The sequence below is a fragment of the Pseudophryne corroboree genome, chromosome 1, assembly GCF_028390025.1.
Source record: "Pseudophryne corroboree isolate aPseCor3 chromosome 1, aPseCor3.hap2, whole genome shotgun sequence".
Classification (NCBI taxonomy): Eukaryota; Metazoa; Chordata; class Amphibia; order Anura; family Myobatrachidae; genus Pseudophryne; species Pseudophryne corroboree.
This window is the reverse complement of record NC_086444.1, coordinates 789,305,581-789,327,942: the sequence shown is the minus strand read 5'-3', so window position 1 is coordinate 789,327,942 and position 22,362 is coordinate 789,305,581. Positions and strand designations below refer to the sequence as shown.

At 44.0% G+C, this 22,362-nt stretch overlaps 1 protein-coding gene across 1 annotated transcript in view; it reads right to left on the bottom strand.

Moving 5' to 3' along the window:
* Positions 1-8,896: 8,896 nt before the first annotated feature.
* Positions 8,897-22,362, bottom strand: part of SLC39A8 (solute carrier family 39 member 8) — a 72,894-nt gene continuing 59,428 nt past the window's right edge. The window contains exons 8-9 of the mRNA XM_063934954.1: positions 12,643-12,827; positions 8,897-10,401 (exon numbers count right to left, since the gene is read on the bottom strand). Of these exons, the coding sequence (XP_063791024.1) occupies positions 10,255-10,401; positions 12,643-12,827 (332 nt within the window). The 3' untranslated portion in view covers positions 8,897-10,254. The remainder of the gene's footprint in view (positions 10,402-12,642; positions 12,828-22,362) is intronic.

Here is a 22,362-nt window from a genome sequence, read left to right as displayed (position 1 = left end):
ACGATTACGGACATGTCGTCTACTGTCACTGCATATGATTCTCTCAACATTGATAGAATGGTGGAGGATTATATGAGTGACCGCATCCAAGTAGGCACGTCACACAGTCCGTACTTATACTGGCAGGAAAAAGAGGCAATTTGGAGGCCCTTGCACAAACTGGCTTTATTCTACCTAAATTGCCCTCCCACAAGTGTGTACTCCGAAAGAGTGTTTAGTGCCGCCGCTCACCTTGTCAGCAATCGGCGTACGAGGTTACATCCAGAAAATGTGGAGAAGATGATGTTCATTAAAATGAATTATAATCAATTCCTCCGCGGAGACATTGACCAGCAGCAATTGCCTCCACAAAGTACACAGGGAGCTGAGATGGTGGATTCCAGTGGGGACGAATTGATAATCTGTGAGGAGGGGGATGTACACGGTGATATATCGGAGGGTGAAGATGAGGTGGACATCTTGCCTCTGTAGAGCCAGTTTGTGCAAGGAGAGATTAATTGCTTCTTTTTTGGGGGGGGTCCAAACCAACCCGTCATATCAGTCACAGTCGTGTGGCAGACCCTGTCACTGAAATGATGGGTTGGTTAAAGTGTGCATGTCCTGTTTTGTTTATACAACATAAGGGTGGGTGGGAGGGCCCAAGGACAATTCCATCTTGCACCTCTTTTTTCTTTTCTTTTTCTTTGCATCATGTGCTGATTGGGGAGGGTTTTTTGGAAGGGACATCCTGCGTGACACTGCAGTGCCACTCCTAGATGGGCCCGGTGTTTGTGTCGGCCACTAGGGTCGCTAATCTTACTCACACAGTCAGCTACCTCATTGCGCCTCTTTTTTTCTTTGCGTCATGTGCTGTTTGGGGAGGGTTTTTTGGAAGGGACATCCTGCGTGACACTGCAGTGCCACTCCTAGATGGGCCCGGTGTTTGTGTCGGCCACTAGGGTCGCTAATCTTACTCACACAGCTACCTCATTGCGCCTCTTTTTTTCTTTGCGTCATGTGCTGTTTGGGGAGGGTTTTTTGGAAGGGACATCCTGCGTGACACTGCAGTGCCACTCCTAGATGGGCCCGGTGTTTGTGTCGGCCACTAGGGTCGCTAATCTTACTCACACAGCTACCTCATTGCGCCTCTTTTTTTCTTTGCGTCATGTGCTGTTTGGGGAGGGTTTTTTGGAAGGGCCATCCTGCGTGACACTGCAGTGCCACTCCTAGATGGGCCCGGTGTTTGTGTCGGCCACTAGGGTCGCTAATCTTACTCACACAGCTACCTCATTGCGCCTCTTTTTTTCTTTGCGTCATGTGCTGTTTGGGGAGGGTTTTTTGGAAGGGCCATCCTGCGTGACACTGCAGTGCCACTCCTAGATGGGCCCGGTGTTTGTGTCGGCCACTAGGGTCGCTAATCTTACTCACACAGCTACCTCATTGCGCCTCTTTTTTTCTTTGCATCATGTGCTGTTTGGGGAGGGTTTTTTGGAAGGGACATCCTGCGTGACACTGCAGTGCCACTCCTAGATGGGCCCGGTGTTTGTGTCGGCCACTAGGGTCGCTTATCTTACTCACACAGCGACCTCGGTGCAAATTTTAGGACTAAAAATAATATTGTGAGGTGTGAGGTATTCAGAATAGACTGAAAATGAGTGTAAATTATGGTTTTTGAGGTTAATAATACTTTGGGATCAAAATGACCCCCAAATTCTATGATTTAAGCTGTTTTTTAGTGTTTTTTGAAAAAAACACCCGAATCCAAAACACACCCGAATCCGACAAAAAAAATTCGGTGAGGTTTTGCCAAAACGCGTTCGAACCCAAAACACGGCCGCGGAACCGAACCCAAAACCAAAACACAAAACCCGAAAAATTTCAGGCGCTCATCTCTAATATATATATGAAACAAAACGCATCAGCCAAATTTGAAAGAGTTTGGTCTCCATGGCTGTAATCTCCCCACTCCCACCTAGTCCCTCAATCATAGTGGGCACTGAAGTGCTATTGTGTCACTGAATTAATGTTTAATGATATATGCTCAGATGTTTGGCTGCAGAGCTCTGCGTGTTCGCCTAAATACATGCACGACTGAAGAGATCCTGAACTAGCTGATTCCTCCCTACTGTGCTTCTTTCTATGTTTTTTTTTTCTTTTTATTTTATGGGTTAGTTAAGGGTGAAAAACAAAAAAAAGATTATTGGAGATTTATATAGTAGTTGCGGATCTTGCAAGACCAAGGCCCTCATTCCGAGTTGATCGGTCGCAAGGCGAATTTAGCAGAGTTACACACGCTAAGCCTACGCCTACTGGGAGTGTATCTTAGCTTCTTAAAATTGCGACCGATGTATTCGCAATATTGCGATTACAAACTACTTTGCAGTTTCTGAGTAACTTCAACCTTACTCTGCCTGTGCGATCAGTTCAGTGCTTGTCGTTCCTGGTTTGACGTCACAAACACACCCAGCGTTCGCTCAGACACTCCCCCGTTTCTCCAGCCACTCCTGCGTTTTTTCCGGAAACGGTAGCGTTTTCATCCACACGCCCATAAAACGCCGTGTTTCCGCCCAGTAACACCCATTTCCTGTCAATCACATTACGATCGCCGGAGCGATGAAAAAGCCGTGAGTAAAAATACTATCTTCATTGTTAAATTACTTGGCGCAGTCGCAGTGCGAATATTGCGCATGCGTACTAAGCGGATTTTCATTGCGATGCGATGAAAAATACCGAGCGAACGACTCTGAATGAGGGCCCAAATGTTTTGAACAAATGTATGTCTCTACTCATCTCATCATGGGCACAGCCTGCTAATCCACTGCTATGAAATTACAATATGGGTGAAGATGTGATGTGTTTGATATATGTGATATGCCATTGCTATGCAATTTCTGTAACTTTATCTCCATTCTATTGAATAAAAATTACTTTATTAAAAAAAAAAAATTCCTGCTGCGATCAACTTGGAATTACCCCCAATGTACACTGCTTCAGGGGCCATATTACGTCCCACTATTGCTACTGCATGGATTGCAAAAGCAATAGTAAAGTGGTCGGCTACCTTACTTGAGGATTTGGATACGATGGATAGGGATGATGTTGCATTATATTTATGCAACATACATGATTCAGCAGGTTTTATGGTAGAATCCATGAAAAACCTGGGTTCCATGGCTGTGGGAATCTCTTCCATGTCTGTTTCAGCTCGTCGGGGACTGTGGCTGCGCCAGTGGTTGGCCGACGCGGAATCCAGGAAAAGTGTGGAGTCCCTACCCTATACAGGTCAGGCTCTCTTTGGGGAAGCTCTAAACACATGGATATCCACAGCTACAGCGGGTAAGTCTCAGTTTCTTCCCTCAGCAGCACCTGCTCCGAAGAAATCCTTCTCTTCATCTGCAACGCAGTCCTTTCGGCCTAACAAGCCTAGAAAGGCCAGACCGTCCAATACCTTTTTTAGGGGAGGTCAAGTTGAGCCCAAGAAACCTGCTGCTGCAGGTTCTCAGGAACAAAAGCCTGCTTCAGGTACGCCAAAGTCCTCCGCATGACGGTGGACAGCACGGCCTGGAGGCGAGTCGGTGGGAGCAAGACTCTGACAGTTCAGTCACGTCTGGCCTGGAGCCCTAGGTGAAAGATATTGTGTCCCAGGGATACAGGCTGAAATTTCAAAATCTCCCTCCTCACCGATTTTTCAAATCAGGGTTGCCAGTTCTACTGGCATACAGAACTGTACTACAGGAAGCTGTCCAGAAGTTGGTGGAGGCACAGGTCATTGTACCAGTCCCTCCTCATTTACAAACCACAGGTTACTATTCGAACCTTTTCGTGGTATCGAAACCGGATGTTCGGTCAGGCCCATTCTGAACCTAAAATCACTGAACCCCTTTCTAAAGGAGTTCAAGTTCAAGATGGAGTCCCTCAGGGCGGTGATATCAGGTCTGGAAGAGGGGGAATTCCTGGTATCCCTGGATATCAAGGATGCGTACCTCCACATTCCGATCTGGCTGCCGCATCAGGCTCATCTCCATTTCGCATTGCTGGACTGTCATTTCCAGTTCCAGGCCCTGCCATTCGGCCTTTCCTCAGCGCTGAGGGTGTTTACCAAGGTGATGGCAGAAATTATGGTTCTTCTCCGCAAACAAGGGGTGAACATCATTCCATATCTGGACGATCTGCTGATAAAGGCATCGTCCAAGGAGAAGCTGCTGCAGTCCATTGTTCTCACAACACGCCTCCTCAAGAGTCATGGTTGGATTCTGAACCTTCCAAAGTCACATTTGGAAACAACCCAGAGGTTGTCCTTTCTGGGAATGATCCTGGACACAGAAGTGCAGAAGGTGTTTCTTCCGCAGGAAAAGGCGTTGATGATACAAACTATGGTCCGGGATGTCCTGATTCCAGCCCGGGTGTCGGTTCATCAATGCATTCGCCTGTTGGGAAAGATGGTGGCCTCTTACGAGGCTCTCCAGTACGGGAGGTTCTACGCTCGGACCTTCCAACTGGATCTCCTGGACAAGTGGTCGAGCTCTCATCTCCACATGCACCAAAGAATTCGTCTGTCACCGAGGGCCAGGATTTCACTCCTCTGGTGGTTGCAATTACCTCACCTTCTGGAGGGCCGCAGGTTCGGGATTCAGGAATGGGTCCTTCTAACCACGGATGCGAGCCTTCTGCGGGCTGGGGAGCACTCACTCAAGGAGTAACCTTCCAAGGACAGTGGTGTAGCCTGGAATCCGGCCTGTCCATCAACATCCTGGAACTAAGAGCCGTCTACAACGGCCTGCTTCAGGCGGCCCCTCCTCTAAAAAATCGGGCCATTCAAGTGCAGTCGGACAATGTAACAACATTGGCTTACATAAACCGACAGGGCAGAACGAAGAGCAGAGCGGCAATGTCAGAGGTGGCAAGAATACTCCTCTGGACAGAAAAGCACGCGTTGGCGCTGTCAGCCATCTTCATTCCGGGAGTAGACAACTGGGAAGCAGACTTCCTCAGCAGACACGATCTCCATCCAGGGGAGTGGGGTCTCCATCCGGAGGTGTTCAAGGACTTAACAGACCTTTAGGGATTACCCCAAATAGACATGACGGCCTCTCTTCTCAACAAGAAGCTTTGGCGTTATTGTTCCAGGTCGAGGGACCCACAGGAAGTGGACGCCCTGGTGTCTCCGTGGGTTTCCAGTCGGTGTATGTGCTTCCACCACTACCACTCATCCCAAGAATCCTAAAGCTCATAAGGAGAACAGGGGTTCAAGCGATCCTCATTGCCCCAGATTGGCCAAGAAGGGGTTGGTACGCGGACCTTCTGAATCTACTGCAAGAAGAACCGAGGCCTCGTCCTCTTCGGGAGAACCTGCTGCAGCAGGGGCCGTTTGCCTATCAAGGCTTACCGCGGCTACGTTTAACGGCATGAAAGTTGAGCGTCTGATACTTGCTCGGAAGGGCATTCCGAAGAATGTCATTCCTACCCTCATCCAAGCTAGGAAAGGGGTACCGTCTAAACATTACCATCGTATTTGGAAGAAATATTTCCCTTGGTGTGAATCCAAGAAGTTTCCTACGGTGGAGTTTCAACTCGGACGTTTTCTCCTCTTCCTGCAAGCAGGTGTGGATATGGGCCTGAGGTTAGGATCTGTGAAGGTCCAAATTTCGGCCCTATCCATTTTCTTTCAGAAACAATTGTCTGCCTTCCCTGAGGTTCAGACTTTTTTGAAGGGAGTTCTGCACATCCAACCTCCCTTTGTACCGCCTACGGCACCTTGGGACCTTAACGTGGTGTTGCAGTTCCTCCAGTCGGATAGGTTTGAGCCTCTACAGGAGGTTGAGGTCAAATTTCTTACATGAAAGGCGGTCACGTTGTTGGCCTTAGCTTCTGCTAGACACGTGTACGAATTGGGGGCTTTATCCTGTAAAAGCCCTTACTTGATCTTCCACGAAGATAGAGCTGAGCTCCGGACATGTCAGCAGTTTCTTCCGAAGGTTGTGTCGGCATTTCATATCAACCAACCTATTGTAGTGCCAGTGGCTACTGACTCCTTAATTACTTAAAAGTCCTTGGATGTTGTGAGGGCTCTGAAGATATATGTGAAGAGAACTTCTAGTCACAGAAAGTCGGACTCTCTGTTTGTCCTATATGATCCCAAGAAAATTGAGTGTCCTGCTTCTAAGCAGACTATTTCTCACAGGACTTGGTTCACTATCCAGCACGCTTATTCTACGGCAGGGCTGCCGTGTCCAAAATCTGTTAAGGCCCACTCTACTCGTAAGGTGGGGTCTACCTGGGCGGCTGCCCGGGGTGTCTCGGCAGTGCAACTTTGTCGAGCTGCAACGTGGTCTGGGTCAAACACGTTTGCAAAGTTTTACAAGTTCGATACTTTGGCCTCTGATGATCTGAAGTTCAGTCAGTCAGTTCTGCAGGAGCCTCCACGCTCTCCCTCCCGTTCTGGGAGCTTTGGTACATCCCCATGGTACTAATGTGGACCCCAGCATCCTCTAGGATGTAAGATAAAATCGGATTTTGGTTACCTACCGGTAAATCCTTTTCTCGTAGTCCGTAGAGGATGCTGGGCACTCGCCCAGCGCTTCGTTTTCCTGCAAATGTTATTTGGTTCAGTACAACTTAGTTTTAGTTGTGTACTGCATTGTTACTTGGTAAGTAATGTTTCAGCGGTTGTTGAGTGTTCAAGCTACGTTAGCTTGACGTGCCTTGTATGTGTGAGCTGGTATGAATCTCACCACTATCTGTGTATAATCCTTCTCTCGAAGATGTCAGTCTCCTCGGGCACAGTTTCTAGACTGAGTCTGGTAGGAGGGTCATAGAGGGAGGAGCCAGCCCACACTCTCAAACTCTTAAAGTGCCAATGGCGCCTGGTGGACCAGTCTATACCCCATGGTACTAATGTGGACCCCAGCATCCTCTACAGACTACGAGAAAAGGATTTACCGGTAGGTAACCAAAATCCTATTTTCTAAACTCGCATTCCAGTTGGTCAAAAACTTGAGAGAAGTTGCATGCATGTTACGTTTGAGCCTAAAAACTCGTATCCTATTACATTTGCGAGTTGTGGGGCAAACTGGTACCTTCAAAATGTGTAAGACGGTGCGAGTTTGACTAGCACTATAAACTTGCACCCTATTACATATCAAAACAATTTATTTACCCTAAAAATGGACTGTATTTGATAATTGGACTATCAACTATTCATTGCCATTGTGCATTGTGGATAAAAGTGACTGTTATTGGATACACTAAGAAGATCTCAGTGTGCTACTTTGTTTTACTAGCCTCTAAAAGGATATAATCAAGTGAGCCCAGTAACATCTGTTGCTAGATTAAATGTTGCTAAACAGAGATAAGTTACATTGTGTATTATATTTTTTTTTAAATGTACCATTGAGTTTAAAAATAACCGTCCGGTGGTTATGAATTGCTAGAATAAATAAATATATATATATATATATATATATATATATATATATATATATATTTATTATGTGTTTTAATAAATTCTTTATTTCCAATTTGTATGCGCTGTAATACCAGTCCTTTTTTCCCTATTACATCTAGCCCCTGGTTGCTTGTTTAAGAATACTTGTCTAGGTGTCCAATCTAATACAAGGGGATCCCAACCAGGGGTGTATCTTCCTATTGACCAGGATGGCACTCGCCAGAGGCGCCGGCCAAGGGGTGGAGGGGGGGGGTCGCGCCGCTCAGCAGTGCCACCCATGCCAGGGGGTAGAATGACATAGTAGTTCTCACTGAGTACATACCTTAGCAGTGCTTATCCACTGCCGGACTCTCAGAAGCGTATTGCACTCTGACACTCTCTGTGACTACAGTCACAATGATAGTGAATATAGCCGGGGAGCGGGGCACTTCCAGGTATGGGGAGGGGTGAGGCACCTCCTCTTCCTCGTCCGCTCCCCTTCTCATTGGTCCCACACGATCTGTCACCAGCCACTACAATCAGCACCAGTCAGCAGTGCAGCATGAGCAGACCTGTACATTTTCTGTGGTACTGTAGCTGCACTGCATGGTCTATCCTGGCAGTCTGGATCACAGGTTACAAAGAGATCTGTATGGAGAGGTATCTAGACCAGTGACTGCCTGTCCAGCTGTGTTGAGACCCAGCATACCTTGTCAACTGGATTTGCTGGGACATGTAGTGCCATCACACCTAGAGAGGGGTTTTTAACTGTATGTATGTGTGCATATATCCACTCGGTGTCCCTGTCCGCACCCTCCTTGTAATTCCCCCTCAGTGTCCCTGCCCGCACCATCCCTGTAACTGCCCCCTCAGTGACCCTGCCCATACACTCCTGTAATTCCCTCTCAGTGTCTCTACCCGCACCCTAACCGTAATTCCCCCTCAGTGTCCCTGCCTGCACACTCCTCGTAATTCCCCTTCAGTCTCCCTGCCTGCACCCTCCCCGTAATTCCATCTCAGTGTCCCTGCCCGCACCCTCCTCGTAATTCCTCCTCAGTGTCCCTGTCTGCACCCTCCCTGTAATTCTCCCTGTGTTTCTGACCTCAGCCTCCCTGTGACTCCCCCCTCAGTGTCCCTGCCCGTCCACTCCTGTAATTCCCCCTCAGTGTCCCTGTCCACACCCTCCCTGTAATTGCCCCTAAGTGTCCCTGATCTCAGCCTCCTTGTAAGCCCTCCACCTCATTGTCCCTACCCGCATCATCCCTGTAATTCTCCCTCAGTGTCCCTGACCTCAGCCTATCTGTAACTCCCCCCTCTGTGTCCCTGGGTGGGGGAGGAGGGGGTGCCAGTTCCTTACTTTGCCAGGGGCACTCAGACCCCTAGATACACCCCTGATCCCAACAATAGACACTGGCTGCCATTCTCTACAATTTCAAATATAAAAAAAATCCTTTGAATAAATCATATATTTAAAAAAAAGTTTAATTTGTTTGCTGGGTTTTTCATATTTCGAAAATATGCTCTTAATACAGAATCAGCTTTTCATTATTATGCATAGAGACAGTGGGCCTGATTCAGAGGACGTAAATCCCATCACAACTGCGTCTATATGGTACTGTGAAAATACGGTAATGCCACATGCGCTGGAATTTGTACAGAGAATCCCACCAGCATCGTTTCTAATCCACAGCTGTGGTTGCTCAGAATGTCCGTCACTAGCCAAACGTTTGCGACACGCATGTGTTTGACACCCCCCTACTTCCCCCACCGTTAACTCCCATAATTAATACACTGACTGTCAATCACTCTGCCTTCAAATTCTCACTGAACCAACCAGCAGTAATTAATAGCGAGGAATGCACAGTACGAAAAAAAATTCTAAAATGCGCAAATATCGGCACTGGGTCCACCACTGAATCAGGCCCAGTGGTATTTTTTTGTTTCCTTCACTATTTTTGTCTCATTCAAGTGCAACCAGCAAAAATAGTATTGGACAAACAAAACATGTAATAAAAGATACAAAAATAAAAGCATTCATCAAAAGATCCTAGCTACAAACAGCATTTTTTAAAAATACATTTATATATATATATATATATATATATATATATATAAAATATGTGTGTGGATTATTAGAGCTAGATTAAAAAGTCTACAGTCAATAGGTCGATCATGAATGATCGACATGCATTAGGTCGACCTATTGACTATAGACCTCTTCAGTGTAGATCTATAGACTATATATTATATATATATATCATTGTGATTTGGATGTGAGCTCATTATTTGATATGGAATTATATGGAATGATGAGGCAGTAGCTGGCAGTAGTATATATGTATAACATATTACAACACCTTTGGCTCACTATAACACTGTACAGGTAATGCCTGGGGCATTCAATAGAAAAACATATAAATATTTCTATTCTTAAAATAGCAGCAGTTAGTTATTCATGCCTTGAATCTGATTTCAAAGTCTTTTTCATTATACAAATAGAATCATTCAATACATGAGTTTTTAAGAAATAAAGATAGAAATGTAATAGCCTGCAAGTTGCCAGAGGTGTGGGACTTTGTACAAGTCTGTCCACTTTCTTAAAGAACCAATCATTTCCAAAGCAAAATCAACCTGGTTTTGCTTTATAAATGATTGGCGCTTTAAAAAAAAAATAATAAAAATAATAATAATAATAATAATAATAATAATCAGGCAGACTCTCAAAGTCCCGCACCTCCAACAACTCGCAGGCTATTACATTTAGCCCAAAATGTTAGGGCCTATGTAATATTTAAGATGTCTTTGTATTGTAGCATCCTGGATCATTGTGGTTATAACAGGAATCCATATTATTACAGTTTGATTTCCTCTGCATACACGGTTATTAGAAGAATGATAGTAAATCCGGAGAGTAAACCAGCATTCTGAATCGCGAAATAGATCATGTCTGTTTTCCTTCCTTTTATTTTGTCTTTGAGCATTTCATTCATTTCTGGGAACTGAGAGAAAATAAATGTGTTCCACCAGGATCATATTTTTCACCGTGAGCAAAACAATACGTTAATAAAAAAACATGTTTTCATACCACATGATTATACACATATCTGATGAAAATATATTTAATACATTGAAGCATCAATCATTTAGCCACTGTTTTATGTCGTTATTAACCTGTGTGCCGACTATCACGCTCTACTGGGTACTGGGGGGCATCGGATACATTTATATTTAAACATAAGTGTTGCTGGGGTCTGTATGTAGGGGGTAATTCAGAGTTGATTGCAGCAGCAAATTTGTTAGCAGTTGGGCAAAACCATGGGGGTAATTCCAAGTTGATCGCAGCAGGAATTTTGTTAGCAGTTGGGCAAAACCATGTGCACTGCAGGGGAGGCAGATATAACATGTGCAGAGAGAGTTAGATTTAGGTGGGTTATTTTGTTTCTGTGCAGGGTAAATACTGGCTGCTTTATTTTTACACTGCAATTTAGATTGCAGATTGAACACACCACACCCAAATCTAACTCTCTCTGCACATGTTATATCTGCCCCCCCCCCCCCTGCAGCGCACATGGTTTTGCCCAACTGCTAACAAAATTCCTGCTGCGATCAACTTGGAATTACCCCCCATGTGCACTGCAGGTGTGTCAGATATAACATGTGCAGAGAGAGTTAGATTTAGGTGGGTTATTTTGTTTCTGTGCAGGGTAAATACTGGCTGCTTTATTTTTACACTGCATTTTAGATTTCAGTTTGATCACACCCCACCCAAATCTAACTCTCTCTGCACATGTTACATCTACGCCCCCCCCCCCCCCTTTCCCCTACAGTGCACATGGTTTTGCCCAACTGCTAACAAATTTGCTGCTGCGATCAACTCTGAATTAGGCCCATAGTTGCAAAATATTTCCTAATTTCCAAGGACTATCCCATTTGTTTGTTTATTCTTGTCTAGAGTAACCCCTCCCTGGGGTTACTCTAGACAGTGGTGGTGGTGGTGGTGGTGGTGGTGGTGGTGGTGGCCACACCACCACTGGAGACTGGACATGCTCCTTGAGTGGGGTGCTGCAGCTTTACTTTTGCATTCCAGTTTTCACAGTATTTTTATTGTGCCCATCACATACCCGTGCTTTTTTTTTGTTCACTTCATCTTCCCCCTATGTGATGGCTACACTCCCTCCCCTGACCCATTTTAATATTGAGGAGGGTGGGGGCTTCTGTAAAATACATTTGCTCTTGGCACCACGGCTTCAAGCTTCACATCGGCTACCATATAGTCCTGCATTTTGGCATCAGTATAGTCTCTTGTACCCCCATGGATCTTTGTTTGTTATCTGTGTTATCTCCTGGTCTGTGTGGGAAAAAAACTATTGGACTCAGAAGAAAAAACAATGTCTCTGTGGTTGGTTTTAAATTATGTGGCGTCCAATGCATCCAGTCCCGAGTTCCTTTCTGCAACTAAGCAGACTTGTTTGAAACACAAAGCAAAGTGGTTGAAACCTGTCCATGCTAAAGGCAAATTCACAGGGCAATGGTATCAACAAACCTACTGTCTATTTGACAGGAAAATGGCAGCAGCAAATATATGAGCAACAATGGACCATTGAAGTCTTGCGTGTGGACTTGTAAGATCAGAGCAACTCAAGCAGAGCAAAACTCAATTTTATCAGAACTTGTTCTACACCACCAAAACTAAAGTTAGGTTTTATATAAAGATAAAGGTATTGTATTTGTCTTTGTAAACCATACACCATTTATAGTAGCCCTCCGATTTCATTTTAATAACAAACAAGTACAGGTTGAGTATACCATATCCAAATATTACGAAATACGGAATATTCCGAAATACGGAATTTTGAGTGAGAGTGAGATAGTGAAACCTTTGTTTTCTGATGGCTCAATGTACACAAACTTTGTTTAATACACAAAGGTATTAAAAATATTGTATTAAATGACCTCCAGGCTGTGTGTATAAGGTGTATATGAAACAGAAATGCATTCTGTACTTAGTCTTAGGTCCCATCACCATGATGTTTTATAATGGTATGCAATTATTCCAAAATATGGAAAACTCCGATATCCAAAATACTTCTGGCCCCAAGCATTTTGGATAAGGGATACTCAACCTGTATACCTCGTATCATTTTAAAATGGCTAAATCTAGGTAGATGCGGAACACTGATTTTAGAAAAAATGTCAAAAGGTTCACAAAGCAACTGAGAATTGACATTAAAGTATCTTACCATATCTGCCAGTCCTATATATAGAAACATGCCTCCAGCTATTCCAAATATAAAACTGGGTTCAAAGTTGCTGCCGACTACAATCCCAATGATCAGGCCGATGTAACATGAGCAAGCTGAAACAAAATTGAAGAACAAAGCCTGGGGAATACTCATTCCAGAACTGAGTAAGATGGCAAAATCACCTGAAACAAAAGATATAAAATATATTATTATATTATTTAGATTGCTTAAAAAGTATAAATTTTTCTACAACTTATATTTTTCCTACTAGACCCGCGTCAGGGGGTGACAAAGGGGACACCAGTACCGGGCCCCGAGAGGCCCCAAGTTTCTGAATGCACTATTACCAAACATGGCTGCAGCACTATAAATGCACACCTGGCGCGACACAGCACAGGTGCTGAGGTAGGCAAACAAAAACAACAAAATTAATAAGTCACACACCCTTCCTCCGGTAACCCCATGGTCTGGTCCCCATACTGTATATGTGTGACAACATGACGCGACACACAACACTATGGGGGTCATTCAGACCCGATCGCACGCTAGCTTTTTTTGCAGCGGTGCGATCGTGTCTGAACTGCACATGCGTATGCACTGCAATGCGCAGGCATGACGGCCGCTGGCGACAGTGATCGCCGGACAGCGATGGAAAGCGATCGCACTGGTGATCGCAAGAAGATTGACAGGAAGAGGCTGTTTGTGGGTGTCAACTGACCGTTTTGAAGGAGTGTCCGGGCAAACGCAGGCATGTCCAGCCGTTTCAAGGGAGGGTTCCTGACGTCAGCTCCTGGCCGGATAATCGCAGCGGCTGAGTAAGGCCTGAGCTGTGCAGAGACTGCACAAACTTTTGTTTGTGCAGCTCTCTGCACAAGCAATCGCACCCCTGCAAAGCGTTTACCCCCTCCCCCTATAGGCAGCAACTACCTGATCACAGCACTGCAAAAAACTGCCTGCATGCGATCAGATCTGAATAACACCCCTATGTCATTGTCCACCTGTCCTTCCCCGTTCTTCTCTTGTCTGCTGTGGCATCCATTCAATCCACCTAAGAGGTGCAGGCCAGGGTACATATATATATATTATATATATGTAGGGTGGTTTAATATTTTAGGTCTGTAAGAAGAGTAATCCACCTGAGTAAAAATTAGGTCTAGGGTCAGTAGGAGAAAGGGATGGAGGGGAGTGGCTAATCCTATCTGTGTCCCTCTGACAGATTTTACTGTGGGTCTGTCCCCTATAAATCCCGGAGTGTCTGTGGTGTGGTTGTGCACGTGTGTGACATGCCTGTGGCAGGGACTTCTTCCTCTGTGGGAGACATGTTAGAGACACAGAGGTGTAATATGACAACAAGAGCCTGACTGGGTGAAAGGTTACATGATAGTGTGAATCATATCAGTAAGAGGTTGGACTGAATCTCATAGAGAAAACTGAATATAATCTGTTGAAGATGTGATTTTTAATAGTTCTGCCTTTCATCCACAGGGACCCCTCTGGGTCATATACAAATTTGCACAAGTAGTACAAACTGATACCGACACGGACTCTGATTCCTGTGTCGACACTAGTGATTCCAGGGGAATAGGTCCTAAGTTAGCAAAAAGCATTCAAAACATGTTTTAGCTGTAAAGGAGGTGTTAGAAGTTACAAAGCCCCCTCTTTTACCACAAGGAGAGGGTTTACTTTAGTAAAGAAGTAATGTAATTTTCCCTCCACCTCAGGAGTTGAACAGTCTCTTGGAGGGAGTCTGATTTAACCTGAAAAGAAATTTCAGATTCCCAAAAGGAATTCAGGCAGCTTACCTATTTCCAAAAGGTGGGAGTCACCCCGCATTTTAGACAGGGCCCTGTCATAAAAGAGAAAAGGTGTTTCTCCCTGCACCTGGAATGGCTTCACTTAAGGAGCCGACAGACCGCAAGTGAGTGAGGTGATCTATTGATGTGGCCAATGGGACACTACTCAGGCCTACCATTGTCTGTGCGTGGGTGAGTAGTGCTATTGAAAAGTGGTCAGAAAACTTGTCATTAGACATTGACACAATAGATCGAGACGAGATACTCCTAACGTTAGGTCATATCAAAGACGCTGCTGTGTACGTACTAGAAACCATGAAATATATTGGTCTCTTGGGATCAAGAACCGCTACCATGGCAGTATCGGCTCGGAGGGCGTTGTGGATTCACCAGTGGAATGCTGATGCAGATTCCAAAAGAAATATGGAGGCTCTCCTGTATAAAGGTGAGGCCTTGTTTGGTGATGGGCTGGATGCGTTAGTCTCGGCGGCTACTGCAGGTAATTCGACATTCTTGCCTTATGCTCCTACACCGGCGAAAAAGACACATCACTCTCACATACAGTCCTTTCAGCCCAACTAATACAAAAAGGCTAAAGGTTCCCCCTTCTTTGCAGGTAGGGAAAAAGGAAAGAAATCCGCAGCGTCTCCCGGATCGCAGGAGCAGAAGTCCACCCCTGCTTCTGCCAAATCTGCAGCATAAAGCTGGGGCTCCCTTGCGGGAGTCCGCTCGGGTGGGAGCACGTCTGAAACTTTTCAGCCAAATCTGGATTCAATCTGGCCTGGCCAACGGGTCTTACAAATAGTGTCCCATGGGTACAAACTAGAGTTTCAAGACGTCCCCCCATGCCAATTTTTTAAATCGACCTTGCCAGCATCTCTTCCGGGAAGAGAGGCAGTAACAACGGCAATTCAAAAATTATGTCAGGATCAGGTCATTGTCCTGGTACCCTTGGCACAGTAAGGAGAAGGTTTTTTATTAAAGCCTCTTCGTAGTTCCGAAGCCGGACGGCTCAGTCAGACCGATTTTAAACCTGAAAAATCTGAATCTCTACCTGAAAAGGTTCAAGTTCAAGATGGAATCCCTGAGGGTAGTGATTTCCAGTCTGGAAGAGGGGAACTTCATGGTGTCAGTAGACATTAAAGATGCTTACTTGCATGTTCCCATTTATCCTCCTCACCAAGCTTATCTGAGATTCGCAGTACAGGATTGCCATTACCAGTTCCAGACGTTGCCGTTCGGACTCTCCACGGCACCGAGGGTATTCACCAAGGTGATGGTGGAGATGATGATCCTCCTTCGTTAAAAAGGAGTCAATATAATTCCTTATCTGGACGATCTCCTGATAAAAGCGAGATCCAGGGAACAGTTGGTGCAGAACATCGCACTCTCCCTGTCAATACTCCAACAACACGGTTGGATCATGAATTTTCCAAAGTCGCAGTTGGAACCGATGACAAGATTGTCCTTTTTAGGGATGATTCTGGACACAGAAGTATGGAGAGTATTTCTTCCAGTGGAAAAGGCTCTGGAAATCCAGAAAATGGTGTAACAAATATTGAAACCAACAAGAGTGTCGATCCATCAATGCATTCGGTTGTTGGGGAAAATGGTAGCGGCCTACGAGGCCATACAGTTTGGCCGATTTCATGCCAGAGTATTCCAGTGGGACCTGTTGGACAAGTGGTCCGGATCCCACCTACACATGCACCGGAAAATAATCCTGTCCCCCAAAGCCAGGATTTGGCTTCTGTGGTGGCTACAGAGTTCTCACCTACTAGAGGGACGCAGGTTTGGGATTCACGACTGGGTCCTAATAACCACGGATGCAAGTCTCCGAGGCTGGGGAAATGTCACACAGGGGGAAAGCTTCCAAGGAAGATGGTCAAGTCAGGAAGCCTGCCTTCACATAAATGTTCTGGAATTGAGAGCCATTTACAACGGCCTTCTACAAGCGGTACATCTTCTTCAAGATCCCGTGCAGATCCAGTCGGACAATGTAACAGCAGTCGCATACATAAACAGGCAAGGCAGAACGAAAAGCAGAGCGGCAATGGCAGAGGTGACAAGGATTCTCCTCTGGGCAGAAAGACATGTTAGAGCTCTGTCAGCAATTTTCATTCCGGGAGTTGACAACTTTGAAGCAGACTTCCTCAGCAGACACGATCTTCATCCAGGAGAGTGGGGCCTCCACCAAGAAGTCTTTGCAGAGGTGACAAGTCTTTGGTGAGTTCCTCAAGTAGACATGATGGCATCTCGTCTAAACAAGAAGCTTCAGAGATATTGTTCCAGGTCGAGAGACACTCAAGCAATAGCTGTGGATGCACTGGTGACCTAGTGGGTGTTTCGGTTGGTATATGTTTTCCCTCCACTTCCACTGATTCCAAAAGTTCTCAAAATAATAAGAAGAACAAGAGTTTGAGCAATCTTCATTGCCCCAGACTGGCCAAGGAGGGCTTGGTATCCAGATCTTCAGGAGTTGCTCATAGAAGAACCTAGGCCTCATCCTCCTTGAGAGGACCTACTACAGCAGGGGTCGTGTGTGTATCAAGACTTACCGCAGCTACGTTTGACGGCATGGCTGTTGAGCGTCGGATCCTAGCCCGAAAGGGTATTCCCAAGGAAGTCATCCCCACTCTTATTCAGGCCAGGAAAGGAGTAACGTCTAAACATTACCACCGTATTTGGAGAAAATATGTGTCTTGGTGTGAATCCAAGAAGGCTCCTATGGAAGAGTTTGAGTTGGGACGTTTTCTCCATTTTCTGCAGGCTGGTGTGGATGCGGGCCTTAGATTGGGGTCAATCAAGGTCCAGATTTCGGCCTTATCAGTTTTCTTTCAAAAACAATTGGCCTCCTTTCCAGAAGTTCAGATGTTCGTGAAAGGGGTTCTGCACATCCAGCCTCCATTTGTGCCTCCAGTGGCACCATGGGACCTTTATGTGGTGTTACATAGAAACATAGAATTTGACGGCAGATAAGAACCACTTGGCCCATCTAGTTGCCCCTTTTTTTTTATCCTTTAGGTAATCTCAACCCTTTTTGAACCTTAATTCTTTGTAAGGATATTCATATGCCTATCCCAAGCATGTTTAAATTGCTCTACAGTCTTAGCCTCTACCACCTCTGATGGGAGACTATTCTACTTATCCACTACCCTTTCTGTGAAGTAATTTTTCCTTAAATTTCCCCTGAACCTCCCCCCCTCCAGTTTCAGTGTATGTCCTCGAGTTCTAATATTTCTCTTCCTTTGAAGAATGTTTCCCTCCTAAACTTTGTTAAGACCTTGATATATTTGAAAGTTTCTATCATGTCCCCCCTTTCCCTTCTCTCCTCCAAACTATACATGTTAAGATATTTTAGCCTTTCCGGGTACGTTTTGTGATGTAGGCCATGCACCATTTTAGTTGCCCGTCTTTGTACACTCTCTAATGTATGTATATCCTTCTGGAGATATGGTCTCCAGAACTGGACACAGTATTCCAGATGGGACAGCACCAATGACCTATACAGTGGCATTATCACTTCTTTTTTCCTACTACTGATTCCTCTCCCTATGCAACCAAGCATCTGACTTGCCTTTCTCATTGCTTTGTTGCATTGCTTTCCTGCCTTCAAGTCACTTGAAATAGTGACTCCTAAATCCCTTTCCTCCTCAGTAGTTTCCATTATAGTACCCTTGATACTATATTTAGCCTTTGGGTTTTTGATACCCAAGTGCATGATTTTGCATTTTTTAGCATTAAACTGTAGTTGCCACGTTCTTGACCATTTCTCAAGCCTACCTAGGTCATCAATCATTTGTTTTACCCCTCCCGGTGTGTCTACCCTGTTGCATATCTTGGTATCATCTGCAAAAAGGCATACCTTCCCTTCAATACCATCTGCAATGTCACCAACAAAGATATTAAAGAGAACTGGACCAAGTACAGATCCCTGGGGTACTCCACTGGTAACATTTCCCTCCATAGATTGCACTCCATTAACTACAACTGTCTGTTTCCTATCCTGCAACCAGGCTCTTATCCATTTAACTGTTTTATAATCCACCCCCACGCTTTCAAGTTTATTTAGCAGTCTGCGATGTGGGACAGTGTCAAATGCCTTACTAAAGTCTAGATATGCTACATCTACAGCTCCCCCTTGATCTGTTATTTTTGTCACAGAGTCAAAAAAGTAAATAAGATTTGTTTGGCATGATCTACCACCAGTAAATCCATGTTGCTTTGGATCCTGTAAGTGGTTTGATTTAAGATATTCCACAACTCTTTCTTTTAATAGTTTTTCCATTACTTTCCCCACTGCTGATGTAAGGCTTACTGGTCTGTAGTTACTTGCTTCTTCCTTGCTTCCACTTTTGTGCAGTGGAACTACATTTGCTCTTTTCCAGTCCTCTGGAATAGCACCTGTATTTAGTGACTGGTTAAATAATTCTGTTAACGGTGTAACCAGCACATCTTTTAGCTCTTTGAGTATCCTTGGGTGTATCCCATCTGGTCCCATTGATTTATCCACTTTTAGTTGTGAAAGTTCTGTTAGGACCTTCTCCTCTGTAAATGTACTTTCAACTACCTTATTTTTATGAATGTCCTTGCAACTTAACTGTGGCCCCATCCCTTCTTCTGTAGTAAATACTGAGCAAAAATAATTATTTAGGTGATCTGCTATTGCCTTGTCACCCTCCACCAAATGCTCACTCTCTGTCTTAAGTCTTATTATTCCTCCATTTGATTTTCTCCTTTCACTTATATACTTAAAAAAAGTTTTGCCCCCTTTATCTACTGACTGGGCCATTTTTTCCTCAGCTTCTGCCTTTGCACATCTGATCACTTTCTTAGCATCCTTCCGTCTGTCAAGATACACCTCTTTGTCATTATTATTTTGAGTCTGTTTGTATTTCCTAAAAGCCATCTTTTTTGCTTTCACACTAGTTGATACTTCTTTTGTGAACCACACTGGCTTCCTTTTCTTGGTGCTTTTCCTAACCCTTTTGATACAAAGATCAGTTGCACTTAGTATTGCACTTTTCAGTTTTTCCCACCTCTCCTGCACTCTTCCCAAGTTCAACCAGTCCGCCAATGAATCACTTAAACATCTCCCCATTTTTGCAAAATCAGCATTTCTAAAATCCAACACCTTTGTTTTTGTGTGACAGGAGTTGGATCCTGTCTTTATACTAAACCATACTGCTTGATGATCACTGGATCCCAGGTGCTCACCCACATATATGTCGGATATCCTATCACCATTTGTAAGAATTAAATCTAATATTGAATCTTTGCAAGTGGGCTCCATCACCAATTGCTTGAGAGATGCTCCCTGTAAGGAATGTAGAAATTTGCCACTTGTAGCTGAACTTGCAAAAGACCCCTCCCAATTTACATCAAGTAAATTAAAGTCTCCCATGATTATGACTTCTCCCTTTAAAGCCATTTTAGTGATGTCCAACAATAGGTTCCTGTCCAAATCCTGCCCCTGGCCTGGTGGTCTATAGATCACCCCAATGCGAATAACATCCTTCTCCCCGGTTTCTATGGTGACCCAAAGGGCCTCAGTTTTGTCTTCAATATTTTGTATTAAAATAGCATTTATGCTTTTTTCACATACATTGCTACCCCTCCTCTTATTCTTCCTATTCTATCCTTCCTAAATAAATTGTATCCTGGTATAGCTATGTCCCAGTCATGATTATCACTGCACCATGACTCTGTAATTGCCACAAAATCCAGGTTATCCCTTGTCATTATCGCAATTAGCTCTGGAATTTTGTCTCCTAAGCTCCTAGGATTTGCACACATAGCTTTAAGAATTTTACAAGAAAATTTAGGGTTCGTTCCAAATGCGCAATTAATACCACAGCTGCCTACACAGATCTGTACAATAAAAGGGTGTCCCCACAACCACAATAAAACATGTAATACAGAAAGCAAGTGCAAATCACGTATAGGCGCTACTACAGTGGCAATCGGAGTCTTCAAAAGTCACAACCTCATAAAAAATGATACTATCATAATTACGTTCCTGTAATAAACTTGTCAACTTGCGTGTAATAGTATCTTTCCTCTATTCTATTTTTTCCTCGATTGCCAATATCTCATGCAATACGTCTTTAATTTTTATATATTAAAATTCCAATTTAAAAGTCATATGAAACATACATAAAATTCCAGCTTTATAACTAACACACTTACTTTGAAAAAGAACCTGGAAGAGGTTTGAAACGCGTTGGTCTGGTACAGAGATTTCCGGTGCGGCGTGTGAGTGACCTGATTACCTTCAGCAGGGCTGTGCCTCCCGGGTGGCCATCTGACTGCATAAACATCTATTTGAAAACGAATGTTCTCGAATGAGCTGGTAATTATTCCATTCACACTAAGTCTGGATTTCTCTCTGCCCAAAGTGTGTTAGTTATAAAGCTGGAATTTTATGTATGTTTCATATGACTTTTAAATTGGAATTTTAATATATAAAAATTAAAGACGTATTGCATGAGATATTGGCAATCCTTTGTTTTGCATGGAAACCACTATTGGACATTGAGAGAGAATCATTGCGAGGAGAAGAATAGAGGAAAGATACTATTACACGCAAGTTGACAAGTTTATTACAGGAACGTAATTATGATAGTATCAATTTTTATGAGGTTGTGACTTTTGAAGACTCCGATTGCCACTGTAGTAGCGCCTATACGTGATTTGCACTTGCTTTCTGTATTACAAGCTTTAAGAATTTTGTCTGTGCATTTGTTATTAGTAGCCATGTCCAGACTGTACAAAATAAATGACAAGTTTAAAGTTGAAATTACCTGTTTGGGGATGTTGCTCAGTGTTTGATATATATATATTCTTTTTACTAATCAGGAATCACACTGTGTCCTTTACACCATGAATACACCTCCCTAAATGTAAAGATAAAGTACACCTGACCACAATGACCAAATGATCAAAGGAGGTAAACACCAGAGAGCATGCAATAATAAACTATGTTTCACTGTGCAACTTCCCCACACATGCAATGCCAATTACAAGCCAATCATTACATCAAAAAACATACATGAGTTTGCATAAGAGAGAGCTGTAGTGAGCAGATTGGGGATGTCTTTTCATAGTGTAAAAAGACAGATAACATTGGTACAGGTGAGAATTCAGATGGTTTTGGTAAGCTATAGCCATAAATTTGAGTAGTTGCGGATGAAGTGGAAAGGTCTAGCAGCGTTCCTAACACAGATTTAAGTTATAAGTATGGGTTACTCAGGCTGGAGTAGTTTGATGTGTAGAGGAACTGGACTCACATTTGTTTGAAAGCTGTCCTTCAGTGGTCCAGATTGTGGATTGATTGTTGTCCTTCTGTTTTCCTTCGGTTTAACGTCGGTGTAACGTCGAAATTATTTTTACATTTGTAGTTATCCTTTGAATAATGTCCTTTGAAGTAATGGCCCACAAGCCTACGGCCTAAGCCTTCCTCATGCTCTTTTAGTAATGGACCAAGCATGTGAATACACTGATTACACCCAAACTCCAATGACCCCTCCCCCAGCAATGACTAGTAATAAAAGTTTTAAGAAAACAAGTGAACAAACCAACCGAGATTTATCACAGTCATGCCCTCATGCCTATACTCAGGAGATAACATTCCAATTTATCAATAGCAACCCATCATGTGCATAAGCAATCTAATATAAAAGCAGATGCCTTATGCCTATAGCAATGCTATAATTCTTAACACCCAATTTGCTAATTACTATTTCAGTGCAATCAGTAGTGATAATCTGCAGCTCTCATTTACAATAAACCTAGACAAGTATATATTCAGCAGCAGTTATTTGAGTGCAATGTTCTGCAGGAGTGTAGAAGATGGAATTACCAGCAGTTATTTGAGTGCAATGTTCTGCAGGAGTGTAGAAGATGGAATTACCAGCAGTTATTT